Raw genomic sequence first — 19,608 nt, forward strand, 5'->3', positions numbered from 1 at the left:
TTTACAAATAGTTGATTTTAGTACTTTTGTCTTTTGACCTTTATACTTCTAGCTCCATAAGTGGTTAATCCACTACTTTTACTATATATTTGCTTTTACCAGTGATATTTTTCTTTGATAGTTTTCTTATTTCTATTTGTTGCTTTTTCTTTTCCACTTAAACATTTTTTTGTAAGACTGGTTTAGTGGTGATGAATTCCTTTAGTTTTTGCTTGTCTGGGAAACTCTTTATCTCTCCTTCCATTTGAATGATAACCTTGCTGGGTGGAGTATTCTTGGTTGTAGATTTCTTCCTTTCAGCTCTTTGAATATATCATGCCACTCCCTTCTAGCCTATAAAATTTCTGCTGAAAAGTCAGCTGATAGTCTATGGGCATTCCTTTGTATGTAACTTGTTGCTTTTCTCTTGCAGCTTTTAAGATTCTCTCTTTATCTTTAATTCTTGACCTTTTAATATAATGTGTTCTTGGTGTGGGTCTCTTTGGGTTCCTCTTGTTTGGTACTCTCTGTGCTGCTTCTTTTTTTTTCTTTTTTTTTCTTTGTGAGGAAGATCAGCCCTGAGCTAACATCCACACCAATCCTCCTCTTTTTGCTGAGGAAGACTGGCCCTGAGCTAACGTCTATTGCCAATCCTCCTTTTTTTCCCCCTTTTTCTCCCCAAAGCCCCAGTAGATAGTTGTATGTCGTAGTTGCACATCCTGCTAGTTGCTGTACGTGGGACGCCGCCTCAGCTTGGCCGGACAAGCGGTGCTTTGGTGCGTGCCCGGGATCCGAACCCGGGCTGCCAGCAGTGGGGTGCACACACTTAACCGCTAAGCCACGGGGCCGGCCCCGTCTCTGTGCTTCTTGTACCTGGATGTCTGTTTCCTTACCCAGGTTAGGGAAGTTTTCAGCTATTATTTCTTCAGATAAGTTTTCTGCCCCTTTGTCTCTCTCTTCTCCTTCTAGGACATCTATAATGCAAATGTTAGTATGCTTGATGTTGTCCCAGAGGTCCCTTAAACTATCCTCATTTTTTTTTAATACTTTTTTCTTTTTTCTGTTCAGCTTGGGTGATTTCCTCTACTGTGTCTTCCAGATTGCTGATCTCATCTTCCGCTGTTGATTCACTCTAGTGAATTTTTCATTTCAGTGATTGTATTCTTCAGCTCTGATTGGTTCTTTTTTGTATTTTCCATCTTTTTGCTGAAGTTCTCACTGTGTTCATCTATCCTTCTCCTGATTTGGGTGAGCATTGTTATGACCATTACTCTGTACTCTTTATCAGGTAGGTTGTTTATCTCTTTTGTTTAGTTCTTTTACTGAGGATTTGTCGTGTTCATTTATTTGGAACATATTCCTCTGTCTCCTTATTTTGCCTGTTTCTCTGTGCTTATTTCTATGTATTAAGTAGATCAGCTGCATCTCCTTATCTGGGAAAAGTGGTCTTATTTAGGAGATGTCTTATGGGGTCCAGCAGTGTGCTCCCTCTCATCACCCATGCCACATGTTCCAGGGGTGTCCCCTGTGTGGCCTGTGTGTGCTCTTCTGTTGTGGCAAGGTCACAATTGCTGCAGTCGAGCAGGTAGGCAGGGCTGGCCCCTGGGCTTGCTGGTTTCGAGTCCTGGCCACATGTGGCTGCTGTGGGCACATTATTGGGAGGAGCATGCACCTGGCTGTGAGTCCTGGTGGTACATGACTGCTGCGAGCTCACTAGTGGGCAGGGCAGGCCCATGGTGTGGCTGGTTGCTAGGCTGGGGGCAACTGCTGCTAGCTCATTGGTGGGCGGGACAAGCCCCTGTGGGTGCCTAGCTGCACGTGACTCCCTCAGGTGCCCTAGTGGGTGGGGCAGCCCTTCCTAACCCCCCCAACTAACAGGCCAGATGGAGGATTCCAAAATGGCACCTGCCAGCATTGACATCAGCACAGCTGAACTAGATCACAAAAATGGCTGCCACCACTGTCTCAGTCCCTTTGGGGCTGTCCCAGCTGCCTCCTGCTTCTCTGGGAGGCACTCCAAGCTTAGTAAGTGAGTCTCTTTTGCCAATGGACTATGCACTTTTCTCTCTGGTGTTTTTGTGCTGATTTCCAGGTCGAGCAAGTCTGTGTGTGAGCCCTTTAAGAGCAGGTTTTCCTTTCCCTGAAGTTCTGTAGTTTTCCTGGGCATATTCCCTGCTGGTTTTCAAAGCCAGCTGTTTTGGGGTCTCATCTCTCCTGTGCTGGATCTAATGTGGAGCTTGAATCCCTCACTCCTCCAGGAAAAGCTCCATACATTTGAGATCACTCCTGACCGTGAATCTCCATGGCTAAGGTGTGGTTTTTTCTTCAGCAGAACTGTATCTCTGCCTCTTCCACTCCTCTTGGTGTCATTCCTTGTTGTGGAGGTTCATTTCATCCAGTTTCCAGATCTCCTTCTGAGGAAATTATTCTACTTGTAGTTGTAGATTTGTTGTGTCCGTGGGAGGAGGGGTGCTCAGGATCCTCCTACTCTGCCATCTTCTAACCAACCTTGTTATATAAGAGCTGCTTTCAAGTCATTACCTTTTAACTACAACATTTGTGTCATCCTGGAATCCATTTCCCTTGATTCCTTTGTCCTTGGCTGTTGATCACATTTCTTGGTTTTTTGCACGTCTATTTTTTACTAAATACAGTAGTCCCCCCTTATATGTGGGGGATATGTTCCAAGACCCTCAGTGGATGCCTGAAACCTCAGATAGTACCAAACCCTATATATACTGTTTTTTCCTATACATATACCTCTGATAAAGTTTAATTTACAAATTGAGAACGGTAAGAGGTTAACAACAACTAATAACAAAATAGAACAATTATAACAATATACTGTAATCACAGTTATATGAATGTGGGCTCTCTCTCTCTCTCAAAGTATCTTATTGTACTGTGCTCACTCTTCTTTTTCTTGTGATGATGTGAGATGGTACAAGGCCTACATGATGAAATGAAGTGAGGTGGATGACGTAGTGTTATTTTCAGACCCCAGTTGCTGCAGTAACTGAAACTGTGGAAAGCAAAACCATGGATAAAGGGGACTACTGTACTCGATATTATAGAGCATGGAGACTCGGGATTTTTGTGTTCCTCTGAAAAAGGTTAAACTCTGTTCTCACAAACAGTTAAATATTAATTGATCACCTTAAGTTTGTAGGAGGATTGATTTTACACTTTGTTGAGGCAGATCTATTTCAGTTTTGCCCTTAGATTAGAATGAGTTCTCCGGTAAGTTGTGGCCCTTCTGGGGTTTCGATGGAAAATGTTGGTGTAAACACCAAGCCCCTCTAACTTCAGACTCCAGGTTCTCTTTCCCCAGTGGTAGGCAGCAGCTGAGATCTCTGGTCTGTCTTTTCAGCTTTCTCAGTGTTTTCCACCAGTTCTTGGCATTTCTCTGGGCACATACCTGGTTCAGGGATCAGCCAAGGAGTTAAGGGGAATTTATACACAGGTTTTGGGGCACCCCTTTGTGGCAACTTCTTTTTGAGCTTTCCTTTCTTTTGTTTTTTAAAGAGGAGAGGATATAAGTTTATTTATTTATTTTTCCCCAAAGCCCCAGTAGGTAGTTGTATGTCACAGCTGCACATCCTTCTAGTTGCTGTATGTGGGACGTGGCCTCAACATGGCCAGAGAAGCGGTGCGCCGGTACACGCCCGGGATCCGAACCCAGACCACCAGTAGCGGAGCGCGTGCACTTAACCGCTAAGCCACGGGGCCGGCCCTGAGCTTTCCTTTCTTAATTTACACCTGCTCTGGCAGCTCTGAGCTTCATCTTTTGATGCCTCAAGCCAATAAGATGGCAGCTTCTTGCTTGTGCTTCAGTTCTCCTGCCTCACACCTAACCTGGACAGTGTCCTCAGGGAAGTGCTGTATCAGGGTACCCGTGTGGCTTCCTTCTTTCAAGGATCAGGCCCCTCCAGTTTCTGCCTCCTTTTGAGCACTCTCTAATACCATCAAATAGTTGTTTTTCATATTTTGTTCAGAGTTTATAGTTACTGTCTATAGGATGAGTCTGATATAAGCTACTGTGCTGTTACCAGAACCAGAACCTCACTTATTGACTTGTTTATTTTCAGGTATTTATTATCTTTCTCACTTCCATGCAAGTTGTTTTTGCTTCTTTTACGATTTTGTTTTCCCCCTCCCTTCTTTCCTCCCTCCCTCCGTTACTTCCTTCCTCCCTCCCTCCCTTCCTTGCTTCTTTCTCCCTGCACATATTTTAAGCTTATCTTATTTCTTAAGACAATTTAGTTTTAGTTGTTATCTAGTAATTCCAGTATCTGAAGTCCTTGTAGGTCTGTGTCTGCTCTTTGCTGTCTTTGCTGGCTCTCAGTTGTGGTGCCTTGTTTCCATATGTGTTTAGTTATATTTGACTGCCAGCTCTTCATTTTCCCTATAATTTTATATGTATGACTTCTTTGAGGCCTGGTATGAAGGTGGGCTCCTCCAGAAAGGATTTACATTGCTTCTGCCAGATGCCTAAGGCCATCACCAGTGTGGCATTAAATTCAGTAAAATTCTCAGTATGTGGTTTTGTAAAACCATGTAGAATGAATTTGAATTGCAAACCTTCGTGAAGGCCAGTTCTCAGTGGCAGTGTTTTTCTCCTTCTTGGTGCTTCTATTTGAGAGAGTTGATTTTCCTAGCATTCCTTTTGAGGGGGTACAGTCTAATTTATCCTTACTTAGAACCCTTTGGGGAGTCTCAGCTTTTTTGGGGGTGGGGTGGGGAATGAAACTTACATTAAACTCTCTACCTTGTATGGCCCCTGGGCTTTGTCTACTGTTTCCCAGGCCCTGTGAGGTCTGAAAACAAAAGCTCAGGTTTGTCTGGTTTTGTCTGTGCTTGCAAGGTGTGGAAAGCAACCTGCAGTCACTTCATTTTCCTCTCTGGGTACTTGCCTTTTCTTAGTTTTTTGGTCTGAGAATTGCTTACGTTTCTGTCATGGATACAGTTAAAATATTTGGATATCTTGCCTGTTTATAGTGGAAGGGAAATCTAGGTACCTGGCCCAGCATATTATTATCTGTTACATGAAAAAGTTTAATTTTCTTACTCTGACTTTATAATCCTTTCCTTTGTAATTTGGGAGATAAGAATATTGTTACAGATATTGAACTGGAAGTCCTGGTGTAGAAAATATGGAGAAAATAAAGGAAAGATATTTCAAATTTAGAGCTGGCAAAAATAAGGCCTATTCCTACATTCTGAAAGGGCCATGGTGGAGACAGGGTTGGCATAAGGTTAATGGAGAGTAAGTTTGTGCTTTCTCATCTGCAGCTTGGGGCCCTCTTCCAAGCTCCCATGGCTGTGGCACAATTCAGTTCCTTGTGGGTATAGGACTGAGGTCCCGTTTCCTTGCTGGCTGTTAGTGGGGGGCAGCTCACAGTTCCTAAAGGTCACCCACGTTCCTTGACATGTGTCACCTCTGTCTTCAAAGCCAGCGACAGAGATTCTCCTTTGTGTCAATCCTTCTCATCCTGTAGCAATCTGGGTCCAATAAGAAGATAAAAACCACACAGTAGATTAAGCAGGGGAAGTTTAACATAATTATTATTAACTATGACAAACAAGTAAATATCAGGAAACTCTATGTGGTACCCTAGGACTGAGGGAGAGCACCCAAGGAAGGATAAGCTTGGGGGGGATTCAAACCTCTTTAGCGAAGGGTGGTTCAGCCCACCAAGATGTAGAGAAGTTCGTTGGTTTGGCCAGGCTGGAGTTGGTCTGGAGATGGTGGGCAAGCACTAGGCCACCCTCTGGAGTACGCGGGCAGGAGAGCGGGCAGTCAGTGGCATTGGTATGTAGTGGAAGTCTCTGTGCCAGTACCAGCAGGAGGCCTTCAAAGTCTGTAGGTCATGCAGAGGCTCTGGTTTCCAAGTCAAGAAGGCTGCAGAAAGGTTGTTTCCAGGCCGAGGCCACAAGATCAGAGAGCAGCCATGTTCTGGGCCTCAGGCTGTGCAGGCTCCACAGAATGTCCTCATGCCTGCTCTGCCACCTTCCAGCCCGTACCTGCAGTGTCCCTCCAGCTCTCTCTGCTGAGAAAGCTTAACATTGTGCTCACTTCAAAGGAGAAAAAAGAATTCGGTTATTTATTACAGAGCACATATTAAAGGATGTGTTCCAAGCTGATTGGCAGTAAATTCATAAGTGATACACACATTCCAAATACCCGTCATCAGGGAGAGTCCTGTCCCCTTTAAGAGCTCACCCCGATTAGGTCAGTTCCACTCAGGATAATTTCCCTTTCTTAAAGGCAGCCGTACCATATAACATAATCTAATCACAGGAGTGGCTGTCCTATCATATTCACCATCCCAGGTTTAGACAGTGTGTATATGCCAGGGGCTGGCAATCTTGGGGGAACGTCTTAGAATTCTGCCTACCACCGAGGAGTTGGGGGCGGGAGAGGAGGTGGAGACGCGAATGACTCAGTGCTACATGAGAAACTCCTTTGTAAAGTAAATAGGTTGTGTTTCATCCCGTGGCATGAATACATTTTTAGCTGTCTCACAAAGAGAAGGAATAACTAGTATTTATTGAACATCTATTTTTCAGCTACTACACAGAGCACTTTTATATATTATCTCTTTAATTCTAAACAGCTTGAGGCAGGGATTATTATCTTCACTTTACAAAACGGAAAACTGAGGCTTACAATATAAGGTCACTTTCCTGGAGTCACTCCACTAATATTTGGTGTAGCTGGAATTAAAATCCAACCCTGTCTAATTCTGAATCCCGTATTTTCTAATCGCATCTAATAACGTTGCTGCTCTTGAAAGAGTTTGTGTCATTGGATTGGGATGAGGGGATTTGACAGAGGTCAATCTCGGTGGAAATGGGACAAGTCGATCTCCTGCATCTCTGCTGTCTCTTAAGGAGCCCACTGATGGAGATCACTCCTATCATGGCCCTCGCTGGAGGGACGGTGGATCAGAAGAGAAGGCCTAGCCAGACTTCTCCCATTCCAGCAGGGAAGCCGGGCAGTTATCCACTAGATCTAAGCATCACCAGGAAGGACCGTGCCTTTGTTCCCTGTTCTCATATCTGAATGTGCAACAGAAGAACAAAGCAAGATTTGAGAGAGCTGAGTATAGGCTTCTCTGTGGGGAGGGCGTGTTTTATGCTTGGAGAACTCTGATAACCAGGAGCTGAGCTCATGATAAGGGGCCAGAGAGTGTTTGTAGAATGAAAGCTGCTGTGCATATCTCTACAGAAGCACACTCTACTACTATCCTTGGTTTGTCTCCTTAAGCTCATGGGCCCCTGGGAGGTGGCCCCTACCGATTCCTCTTTGCATCCTCAGAGTCTGACGTGGAGCACGGCATTGGTAAATGGTTGTGGAATCAGTGAGGAACTCCTAGGCTTCTTCATTTGTTTCATCCTTAATACCCTGTGGAAGCAGCCTGGTAGAGTGGGACTCAGGAGTCCTGGGCTCCCCTTCCAGCTCTATCACTGATTCACTGTAGGGTATTAAGCTCCCTAGGACATAGTTTCTTCGTTGTTAAAATGAGGAACATGGACTTAACCTCTGGTCCGTTCCAGTTCTGCAATTTTTTGAAACATATTACTGCACCATAGCTGCCTCAGTAGTTTGAATAATCTCAGATGGTTAGTTTTAGTCTGGACTTCAGGTTATGGAGACATGTGGAACAGTTTGGGCAAATATGAAGGGTACATTTGGTTCTCTTTTCTTGGACACATGAAGTAATAGATTCATTGGAATATGACCTCTTCCTCCACACACTTCCATCAATTCAGAATGGATTTTTTTCTCCTTCCAGTTCTCCGCCATGTTTATCAGCTTTAAAGGGAAATTTTAAGTCAAGTGGTAGTCAGAAGGGCAGGCCCAGAGCTCAGCTGCTTAAAGGGGGATAATTCCTCCATGAAATTTCAAAGGAACTGGCCTGGGCTGTTTCCCAAGGAATTTTCTTGGACTGTGGTTTGTTGGGGTTTTTTTTAAGTGAGATGTTTTCCTTGATTTGAAACATTAAAAATAGTATATAAAATTAAATTCAAAAAAGTTTATGAATACTGATCTCAGCAAGCGAAGTGAACATCGTTCTTGTCTGGATATTTCTTCTTTCCCTCAGGTACCAAAGGCTTGTGATGGACTTAATCAGTAATCAGCAGATGGGTTCTTTGTTTTCTTAACTCCCAGACAGTTTAGATTTTGCTAAATTGGTGCCTCCTGAAATGTCGGCAGTTAAAATATTTCAGAAGGTCATTTCTGTGGTGAGAATATTAGTCTGACCTGATTTCTGCTTCGGGAGCTACCACCACCTAATTAGTATTGTGACCATGTGCAAACCATTTAGCCTCTCTCTGCCTCAGTTTCCTTAACTGTGTCTGAGAGAATTAAAAGAAAGATTACATGTAAAGTATAGCATCAGTAATTTTTAAAAGCTCCGTGAGTGATTATAATGTGCAGCCAGGATTGAGAAGCACTGCTCATACAAAGTGCTGGGAGATGGTGTTTTTATTCGGTACTATGTATTTTTGGTGAGGAAAGGAGACAGACTAGCTCAGGTTCTAACATATTTTTAATTCAGATTTCTAAGCATTGGCCAGTTACTTCAGTCTCTTACGAAAAGATGGACAACTGTTTTACAGTCAGCTTCTGTTGCCTGCTGGGATTGGGGAAGTCCTGGGTCTGTGTGGAATTTTCCATGACTCCCAGCTCTGCACTGTCAGTGTTCACTGCAGTCACAGAGCTTTTCAGTGTGTCTGCCTGTGCTCTCCTCCTCTTTCTTTTTACAGTGACGGATAGATGTTAAACCTTAACTATAAGTCTTGGTATTTTGTTTGTGTTTAATACTCTAGTTCTAAGGACAGATCAGAGAATCTCATCTGAATTAACTTTTTGTTTATAAAGTGAGTCAGCTTGAGGTATCTGTTTTGGCCTGATTTTCTCAGGTATCGTGTTTCCTGTCACAAAACCTCCTTTGGTGGGGAGGATAGGGGCACTGTTTCTGTAAGTGCAAGCTTCAGGTGTGGGGCTGGCAGATTCTCCAGCAGTCTGACCGTGGGTGATGAGAGTCAGCTTTTGATCCTTTGATTGGAAGAGCTCTAAAAATGACAGCAAATGGAAGAAAAGAGGTCCAACCAGATAATGGCCTGGTTGGATTTGGCTCGTTTCCCTCTTATAGGGGAATTTCAAGCCCTAAATTTTAGAAAGAGACTGCTGTAGCAATATATCTCCTTTTCCTTAGACAGCAATTCCCTGTACCCCATGCAGAGAGGATAGCAGTATCAGATTATGGTACCAAAAGCCACTCTCCCAGGTCAGGAGATGGAGGCAGGAGTAGGTTTACCACACCTACTCCCAGAAAATGAGAGAAATTCTCATCAGTTCATGTGCTTTGAATAGGAATTAGAGGCAGCGTGTGTTCTGCTTCATTCTGGTCCACACTCAAGCGTTGCCTCCTTGGAAAAGCCTTCCCTGACCACCCTGTCAAAGTAATAGCCCCACTCCCTCCATCATTCTCTGTTCTTCACCCCACTTTGTTTCCTTCCGGACATTATATTACGTAAGCTTTGTGAGGGTAGTGATAGCTCATTTTCTCCTTTGTATCCGGGGCCGGGAACCTAGTAGGTGCTCGTTAAATATTTGTTTAATAAGTAAAACCTGGAATGGTTGGAATGGCCAGACATTTGCTTACTATCTTATCTTTTTGTTCTTTGCTTTGGTCTTAACTCAGTGATTCTCAAACTTCGTTAGGTATATGAATTACTCTATCAGATATAAAACCATTTATTCAGAACTTTGTGAGCAGTATAAGAACATTTTAAAAACAATTTTGACTATGCGCTGCTTTTCACTCCCATCCCTGAGGTAATATGTAACACGATTGTACTCCTCCATAATTAGTCTATAATACAGAGGAATACCTTGTTACTTAGATTCTCAAGTAAGCAGGAGGAATTAAATGCCCACTTGGTTCAGCTTCACTGAGGCTCAAAAGATGTGTCACATATTTGAGTGGCGATGGTGATTAGAGAAGGTGAGCTCAAGTTTTGGAGTCTAATTGCGAGATGGTGGGCTGAAATTTAACCTTGGCTGTACCAGTAACAATGGACATGTGGGTCTTAGCATTTGGAGAATGGATAACGTGACACCCTGAGCCTGGAAGTTGTGATGATGATAAATTGAGATTAGGTAAAAACACTCTGAGGTAAAGATACATGAATCCAGGAAACCTTGGATACTTGGAATTAAGAGAATGAGAGAAAAGACAGAGACATACTGTGATGAAACCTCACCGCTTTGTTGATATGTATCGAAATGAAGGCAGGGTGTGTTCTGTGAAGCATTTTGTTGCACGACATGCTCCCATCAGCACAATGTGTTATGAACTTTAAGTGTATTAAAGGTTTGGTCTCAACAGAATAGATTTAAGTTTTACTGAAGCACTTTTTTTTTTAATCCTAATTGAAAATGGTCTAGTTCCAACATGATTTCACCACTTTTTGTTGTCGTTTCTCCCCCATTGTTCTTTTAGTTGGCTGATTGCAATTCTGGCCCAACTCAACCCTCTCTTTGGACCACAGCTGAAAAATGAAACCATCTGGTATCTCAAGCATCACTGGCATTGAGGGAGAAGACCCGCTGTCTAGTGCTCAGTCGTTGAGGTAACGATACCCTTGACCTTCCACGTCAGTCTTGTCAGTCAGTCAGCTAGTTTGCCTTGACTTTTCCTCAGAATTTTGTGGCTAAATTTTAACACTTGGCAAGGGCAGGCTGCTGAAAGCAGACATGATCTGAAGAGCAGAAATAAATTTGGAACTTAGGCCATTCACTTTACCAAAGGATTTGTCCGTAAGATTCTCTTAAATTCTGCTATTACCCTGCTCTTTAAATAAAGTAAGTTTGCATGCAGTCTATCAGACACAGCTCAGGAACGTGATTATTTATACTTGATATTGCAAGATTCAGCAACTTTAAGAAGTGGCTGACATATAAAATTAAGGGCACTTCTGAATGCTTTGGATAAAGAGAGACTTTGGAATGCTTTGGAAGTGGTTCTGAAAATTGGTCTTAAAATAGCAGGTTTTATTGGTTCTGAAGGTCAGAAAGGTAAGGAGTGGTATAGTGGAAAGATTTATTCACAGGCTAAGAGTCAGACAACCTGTCATTTAGTGTCTTCCTCTACCTCCATTATTTTGATAAATGGAAGTCAGTGCTAAATGCTTGACTAGATTCTGGTTCAACCTTTTTGGCAAGGGTACTTCTTAGGTGGTATGTGACCTTCATATCGCCTCATATCAGGAGATATGACGTCTGGCTCTCCTATCTTTAGTGATGCTAAGATGATCAGTGGATTCAGGTAATGACAGCCTGGTCCCTCCAGCTGTAAAGTTCTCTGTCAACCTTCATCCAGTGGTTTTATCCATTGATGATCTTAGCCTGAATTAAGCATTTCAGTAGCAATTATAGAAGGGTGATTTTCTAGTTCTGTCATTACTTCTACATTTGATTAGATGAAATGTTTCTATAAAAATGAACTTTCTCTCATCAACTAGGGTTATTTAGTAACCTTGAAATGTAGATCATACAGGAAAAGCAAAATACGTATTTAATTCTTTTCTTTTAATTTTCAGAGTAAGATGTTGGTGCCCAAGTTACCCCCAGGGTATCCAGTGAGGTTTTCTTTTCTTTCCTTTTTAATTTTAATCAATTACATTTATTCACCTTTTTATATCCAATTATTCTTTCTTTGGCCTATGGGAGCCTGTCTAGACTGGCTTCTGTGTCCTTTTGATAGTAGTCTTGGATATTTTCCTTACTTTCTGGTGATATCAAGATGTCCCAGATCCCTGTTTGTATGTTTTCTGTCCCAGACTTGAAATCAGCTGTTCCTCCAGCTGCTTTCTAAATTTCCCACTGCAAGGATCCCTGGTTCACTAGTCAGTCCTCAAGCCCAATTGGCCCTGGTTTTTTTTTCAGTGGGAATGGTATTTAAAAACCAAGATCTGCTTCCTAGGTACGTCCATTTCTGCTGGGGTGTTGTTGCTTCTAAGCCTTTACGGTGGACAGAGCCAAGAAGTATGTACTTCTAAGAAGAAAAAAAGTCATGAGTTCATGTTAGTATTTCTAATTTGAATTTAACATTTCAGGGTTTTTACTTAACTTCTTTGGTTTGAATATCATTCACATATGCTGAAAATCTTGGCTCCTAAAGACAGTAACTTTTTCTGTGTGTGTGAGGAAGATCAGCCCTGAGCTAACATCCATGCCAGTCCTCTTCTTTTTTTGCTGAGGAAGACTGGCACTGGGCTAACATCCGTGCCCATCTTCCTCCACTTTATATGGGATGCCGCCACAGCATGGCCTGACAAGCGGTGCATCGGTGCGTGCCTGGGATCCGAAGCCGGGCCACCAGCAGCGGAGCGCGAGTACTTAACCTCTATGCCACTGAGCCAGCCCTAAAGACAGTAACTTAATTATTTACTTTCATTATTCTACAATACATATAAAGTAGTTTCAAAATAACACCAATGTAACTACTAACTATAAGTTTATTGAATGCACCTTAGGATTTCTTTGCTGCTTTATTTGTCCTTAGAACAAAAAAGAACAAAATGCTTTTTTCTATGGTCACTTGAAATAATTATTTCCTCTAGTGGTTATCAGTTTGATATATAGTTAGATTAAGTTGTTTTATTTTGTGTTCAATTCATAGTAATTTTTTTATTTGCTACTATTTTTTAAATATGTAAAACATATTTCCAAAGTCAAAATTATAAGCAAGATAGATTCAGAGAAATCTATCCTTCCAGTTTTCATTTTGTGAAGATAAGCAAATACATACATTCATATATATACATATATATGTGTGTGTGTGCACATATGTGTCCATCCTCCCCTCACACACAGCTGTTACAGAAAAGATATCATATTATATATAGTGTTCTGTACCTTTCTTTTTTTTTTTTTTGTGAGGAGGACCAGCCCTGATCTAACATCCAGTGCCAATCCTCCTCTTTTTTGCTGAGGAAGACTGGCCCTGGGCTAACATCCATGCCCATCTTCCTCTACTTTATGTGGGACGCCGCCACAGCATGGCTTAACAAGCGGTGCGGCGGTGCCCGCCCAGGATCTGAACCAGCGAACCCTGGGCCGCCGCAGCGGAGCGCGCGCACTTAACTGCTTGCGCCACCGGGCCGGCCCCTCTGTACCTTTCTTTTGTCACTGAACAATATATCCTAGGGATTGCTTCTATCAGTGTATAGAGATCTTCCTCAATTCTTTCTACAGCCATTGATGTCCTTTTGGATTGTTTCCAGTCCTTTGCTATTGTTAATAAAGCCGTAATGGGCCGGCCCCGTGGCTTAGCGGTTGAGTGAGCGCACTCCGCTGCTGGCGACCCAGCTTCGGATCCCGGGCGTGCACCGACGCGCCACTTCTCCGGCCATGCTGAGACTGCGTCCCACATGCAGCAACTAGAAGGATGTGCAGCTATGACATACAACTATCTACTGGGGCTTTGGGGGGAAAAAAATAAATAAATAAAATCTTTAAAAAATAAATAAATAAATAAAGCCGTAGTGCTGTCCTCTGCATGTGACATTTTATATTTTTGCCAGTGATCTTTGTGTTAGATTCCTTGAAAATGGACTCTCTGGGTTAAAGGTATGTATATACTTTTTCTAGATATTACTACATTCCCTTCTATCGAGATTGTACCATTTTTGCATTCCCACTGACAATATATGAGGGTACCTGTTTCCTCACAACCTGGATTTTTGCCAACCTAATAGGTCAGTAGTCAGCTTTTTTTTTCTTAGAGTTCTGTCTTTGTCCAAAGGAGTTTGATTTCCCTTTTATAGAGATTTTTTAAAATCTGATTCATAAGATAATTTTTTTTTTTTACCTGCCTTTTTTCCGTCACATTCACTTGTTTCCCATTCTTCCTTTTAACTATAGTGAATGTTAGGTAAGGATGTTGTTTGGGGTTTAAAGCTGAGAACTTCAGCCTTCAGAGTTGGATCTCCTTCCACTATTTCCTTTCACTTAACTTCTCAGAGCCTTGTTTCCTTCCCTTGTAATATGAAAATTGGGCCCTTTGGCCCCAAATAACATGAGTGTGTGGGTCTGAAGGTTTCACTTGCCCATTCTTTTCAGTCTCACTTGTCTGTGAACCTGATTGGCTGATTCCTGAAGTGTGCACTCTGGTCCACAGCAGACACCCAGGCTGCTTGAGACCCTTCTGTTAAAGATTGTTTCTTTAGATGCAAAATGCCGGGAAGTAGGAGGGTACAGCCAGGCAAACCCTAATGATGAACACCATGTCACTTTTATTCTGTGTTTGAGATGGTGACTACAGTAGCACCATAACGCTGGGCCCCTGGAGTGATTGCATCCAGAGATCCAGTCTCTGCCTAGCAGTGGAGCAAATAGCACTCTTAAGACAGGACTTCACTTTTCTTGGTGGTAAAATCAGAAGATTGAGCCACATTCCCTTTTGCACTTTGTACGTTTACACAACAGTGAGGTGATAAAGGAGTGCAGAGACCAGATTTAGGCCTGTCTTCCCCTGGTAAGGAAAGGTGTTTGGTTTTGTACATGATTTAAGATGCCCGATTTAAAAAGTAGGAGGTGTAAGCCAGGCAGGGTATTCAGCAGAGAAAAATGAGGAGCAGTCATGAGCGCTTTAGAATGATTTTATACAGATGAAATTGAATGGGTCTTTCAACACATTCAACACCTCGCTGATCTAGTGCTGCTTCAGCCTCTTTCACTGCCCTGATCTTCTTTTGTGTATTGAGGAGCTGAGCCCTGGTTATTGCTGATAGGCTGAGTGATGGCATGTTGTGTTCATTGGCTGGAAATCTTGCCCAGGACTTCCAAGAACACTGCTCACTCCATCTTCGCCCCCTGCCAGCCTTGTCTGCCTCTCCTACATTCCTAAGATGTTTATGGAACTGTCACATCAAGGTTGCCGTGTTTGTCCATGTCCCATTTTCCTACCACCCTGGGGGTGTGATGCTTATATGAAATCTCCTTGGAGTGGATTTGGCTTCACACCTCGTGTCCTGTAAGTTAGTCGGTTTAACACACCATTGTAATATGTTAGATGAGCTAATAGGGTTTACTGCAGTCCTAAAGGGCAGAAATGCTATTTTATTACAAAGTCTGGACACAAGAGGAATAGAAGGTATTGGTAATTAGGCTTTTCTGCCCCAGGGAGCTGTTTTTCTATGCATTCCAAAAATATTTGAGTGCTCATGAGGTGCATGGTACTGAGAGGGGATTTCAGGGGAGGCTGTGGGCTCTGAAGGGGTGCGTGATCTGTTGAGAGGTTGAAATTAAGCCATTCTTTTGAAAAGTTAAACAGCGCAACGTGTTTTGTGGTTAAAAAGTGTATCTTTTACTCTGACCTCTCTGACTGGAGATTCTGCAGCCACTTCAAATTCAGTTATGTCTCCATTTCGGTTCCTGATGTAGTTTTCCCTGTCACTTAGGGTCTGAACCTATTCAATCACTTCTTTCTCCTCTTCCTCCAGTCTTAGTGCATTGTAAAAACGGTCTCTGATTCCATCTCAAGTTGAATGTATTTTGTTTGCAGCGTCCTGCCTTAGTGGAACCCCAGCAGTCTGGTGCTTTCCACCATCAAGGGCGGCTGGACTGCCCCAGCTTGCACCAGTAAGGCTTATTAGCAGCAGTCTCCTGTTCACTTCTGGGCACCTTGGGCCCCAGGCCTTGGGAAACCTATCATTTTGTGTGTGTGTGTGAGGAAGATCGGCCCTGAGCTGACATCTGCCAATCCTCCTCTTTTTGCTGAGGAAGACTGGCCCTGGGCTAACATCCATGCCCATCTTCCTCTACTTTATATGGGACGCCGCCACAGCGTGGCTTGACAAGCGTTGTGTAAGTGCGCACCCAGGATCCAAACCAGCGAACCCCGGGCCGCTGCAGCAGAGTGCACCCACTTAACCGCTTGTGCCACCGGACCGGCCCCGAAACCTATCATTTCATCACACCGCGCTCTGGATTCTTCTGGTGGTGCCCACTGATTTGGAAAAGCTCAAGGGCCCATCAGCTCTCTCTCTCTTCTCAGACCTGACTGCTGCAAACCATGTCTCATCCGAATTTAACAAGCCCCTCTCCCTACCTGCACTTAAGCTCAACATTCTGGCAAATTACGTGTCATAATCAGCTTGTTTTCTTATACACCAGCCAACTCAAGCCTTCTGTGGAAATTGCCTTTGAAAGACACTATTTATTTCATTTTTGTTTTCTCTTTATTGGTTTTTTAGTTTCAAAAGTAGCGTATGTGGCTTGCTTTATATAAACCTTATAAAATATAAACCTTATAAAATAAGGTTTATATAGAGGAGTTTATGCACCCACTGTTAGTTTAATGTGTGAAGATACCTGTTTTTAAGTGTTTGCCAGCTCTGCAAAGGTGGTGTTGCAGCTTTAAGCTTCTAGAAGTTTGTCACCTACACTTGTGGCAAGAACGGGGAGCAAACCAGGAGCAACCTTGAGTACCAAGGAGCCTGCTCTTTGGGAGTCTGACAGAGAGAAAAGCTTGCCACGCCTGTGGGAAGCTTGCTTCCTTGCTGTAATAGGGGGAGGGAAAATACAGGTTCTTGGAACCCATTAGATTCTAGTACAATCAGACTTAGCACCACTCTTCTTGGTCCGGTGACACAGCCCGTGACTTATGATCCCCAGGTCAGCAGCATCCTTGGTAATGTTTCGTCACAGCCCTGCAAAACCTACCCACGCTTGCACATTAATTGAGCCCACTTTTCATTCAAGTGTTTATTGAGCAACTGTGTATTTTAAATTGTTGGCCTGATTGACTTTCTTGATGTTAACCTTTTGCCCTCCTGGGGAAATTGTAAGGACTAGTTACTAGAATGGCTTTGTTTTGCAGGTCACGAAGAGAATTCCTCTAGATGCAAAATCACCTCCAAACCCAGAGCACCTTCCTTGACTCTCCTGTTTTGACTATCAGCTGCCTTAAACATTCACACCGTATTTGAATATTTTATTCTACAATGCAGTATTTTTCCTGTCACCTTTTTTACACTTTGATGAATTATGTGCCTACATAACCTAAACTGTGCTGACTCCATAAAATGTTTATGCACTCTTCTGAGATAGAAGGTGCTGTTCTTCTGAGAAATACTCTCCTGGGAACCTGTGGATTTTGAAGATGGCTCCTGCCTGCTCACGACATGGGAATCAGCGAAGTGTTTAAAAACTTGCAAGACAGTGAGACTCCAGTGGGGCAGTCAGTAGGAGAGCATGTTCAGAGGGAAGATCTGTCCCAAGAGAATTATACCAAAGTATATTTTCAGGAAGAATTTCTTATTTCTGCCATCTTTTTGAATAAATTATTTTTCTGCTTTCTATGGAAATCTGGTTTCGGTGTTTTTTAAGTGCATTTTTATAAGCTTTTCTATCTCTAGATAATAATGCCTTTTTAAAAAATGATTTTGTAGTTCAAACTTAGGTCAGATGTATAAACCTGGCCGTGTTGTTTGACATACCTGAAGAGACTGGTAAGTACTTTTCTGAATCATTCAGTAAACATTTGAGTGCTTGCTGTAGCCAAGGCATGGGAGGAATCAAAGATGTGGAAATTGGGGTCCCTGCAAGTTCAAGAGCTGATATGCTATTCTGAAAGGTAAGGTCGGTATACGTAGAACTCTGATACAAAGGCATGTTTGATCATTGTCCATAAAAAAGTGGTTATGATGGTGTGTAGGTAGAGGGTCAGTCCCAGCCACGGGGTCAAGGTGGAGCCAGCAGTTCCTTGTACCATCACACCCTCAGAAATAGGACTGAAGAAATCAAGAGTGATTAAAAAGCCTGGGATGGGGACGGTAATTCTGTGTTTTGGTACCAGGCATCTAAAGAATTCACTAATTTGGGGACTTTATTAGTTTTAAGAAATTAAAATGGATCTAAAATTTTCACCAGCCCATGGCTTTTTGACAGCCAGCCAAGAGTGGATTTCCTGTTTTGCAGTTTGCATTTTTATTCCTTCCAAACTATCTGAACTCATTGCTTTGCTATTCTTATGACCAAAGAGAGTTTCGAGTTGAAGTGACTCTCCTGCTTTCGTTTCTTTTTTTCCATTCTTTACTTTCATTTTGAACTTGAGGTTTTCCTGAGAGTTAGGCAACTCCACACTGCATTTCCAGCAACAGGGCCTCTTTAGCTAATTTCATGGAATCCATAAAAGCCTGAAGATTTGAAGTTGAAGGGACCATAGTGATATATGCTAATCCCATCATTTTATAGATAAGGAATCAGACAGGGAGAGTTACTTGCCCAGTTTAATGTAGCTGGTTAGAGGCAGACTGGGGAGTAGTAGGGTCCATGTTTTCTAATTTCTACTCTAGAGCACTTCTCACTTGCGACCCTGTCTCTCTCAGAGTTGCACTGGCCAGGAGCCAACCCTGGGTCTCGGGTGGGAAGGAATAATTCTGCCACTGTGCATGGCCAAGCTGTCTCCCGTCAGAGCAACTTATTTGACCCTTAATCAATATTTGCCATCTAAGAAAGCAATGCTGGTGGTTACTGTGGGTACATAAAATGATGCCACAGTCTTGGCGTCCTGACCGCAGGGGGAAGGCTGACTCCAGTGCAGCTGTGCACCCGGATTCTTCACGTCAGGCTCTGCAGCTCTTTATCACCAGGGGTCAGTGTGAAACTTTTCCCAGCTCCCACCCTGGACTGCTTCCCAGCAGACCACCAAGTTTTTGAAGCTGACCTCATGATGTCCCTGACATAGTGGTACTTCCCTTGAATGTTGCTTTTGCCTGTGTTGAGCTCCGTGTTTGGCATTAGCTGATAGAGAGCCTCCATGGGTTCAGCATAGCAGACCTTGGCTGGGGCATGCTTGCAGCGGTGATGGAGGGCAGCTCTGGGAAGCTCTTCTCGTTCACGATCATGGTTTGGCACATTCCAGTTTAATGGCATAGTCGAAGGCCGGGGTCACAACCCTGGCTGATCCAAGTCCCTGCGTTCTGCCTTATTCTGTCCCTTTATACTGATCTGTTTTTGTACTTCTCATTCGCTCTGAGTGATATAAATTAGACATTGGGAAGTAAACTGAATTACGTTGCTTTTGCTCTTGGGCTCATTTGCCGTTTGGTGGGAGCCAATTCCTACAGACAGGAGTAAGGAAGATTAGTGTGTTGACTGCACTAATAACAGTGGGAAACAGCGCTGTGAGCACTGACGGGCCTGGTGCTGTGCCAGGGAGGTTTTGATTGTCCCCTTGTAGGGAACATCCTGTTCAGTAAGCCTTCTAGAGAGGTAAAAGGCCCTGAAAAGGCAGCAGCTCAAGTCTGAACCTAGAGAGTTCTCTCCAAACCCTATTGGGACTTACTCCTAAGGACGCCCTCATGGCGTCAGCATAAAGCCTATGGAGAGGAGAGGAGCTCATTTCCTAGCCAAATTGGAGATCAAAGACGTCCCAGAAAGATTGATTGCAAGCTCCTGAAGGCCAAGTACTGGTACTCTGTCACCACCCAGCTACATTACTGTTGTTGAAATGACGGAATGGTGAAATCAACTCAGATTTTATGAGGGAACTTGGTAAGTTCCCTTTGTCCAGGAAGTCATTTAACCCTTGAGGCTGTTTCCTC

At 43.2% G+C, this 19,608-nt stretch overlaps 1 protein-coding gene across 1 annotated transcript in view; it reads left to right on the forward strand.

The window, feature by feature from the left end:
• Positions 1-17,367, forward strand: part of ATP6V0E1 (ATPase H+ transporting V0 subunit e1) — a 39,380-nt gene extending 22,013 nt beyond the window's left edge. Inside the window, exons 3-4 of the mRNA XM_058546117.1 lie at positions 10,497-10,626; positions 16,881-17,367. Coding sequence (XP_058402100.1) covers positions 10,497-10,590 — 94 coding nt within the window. The 3' untranslated portion in view covers positions 10,591-10,626; positions 16,881-17,367. The remainder of the gene's footprint in view (positions 1-10,496; positions 10,627-16,880) is intronic.
• The last annotated feature ends 2,241 nt before the right edge of the window (positions 17,368-19,608 follow it).

Source organism: Diceros bicornis, chromosome 1 (genome assembly GCF_020826845.1).
Source record: "Diceros bicornis minor isolate mBicDic1 chromosome 1, mDicBic1.mat.cur, whole genome shotgun sequence".
In the NCBI taxonomy this organism is placed as follows: Eukaryota; Metazoa; Chordata; class Mammalia; order Perissodactyla; family Rhinocerotidae; genus Diceros; species Diceros bicornis.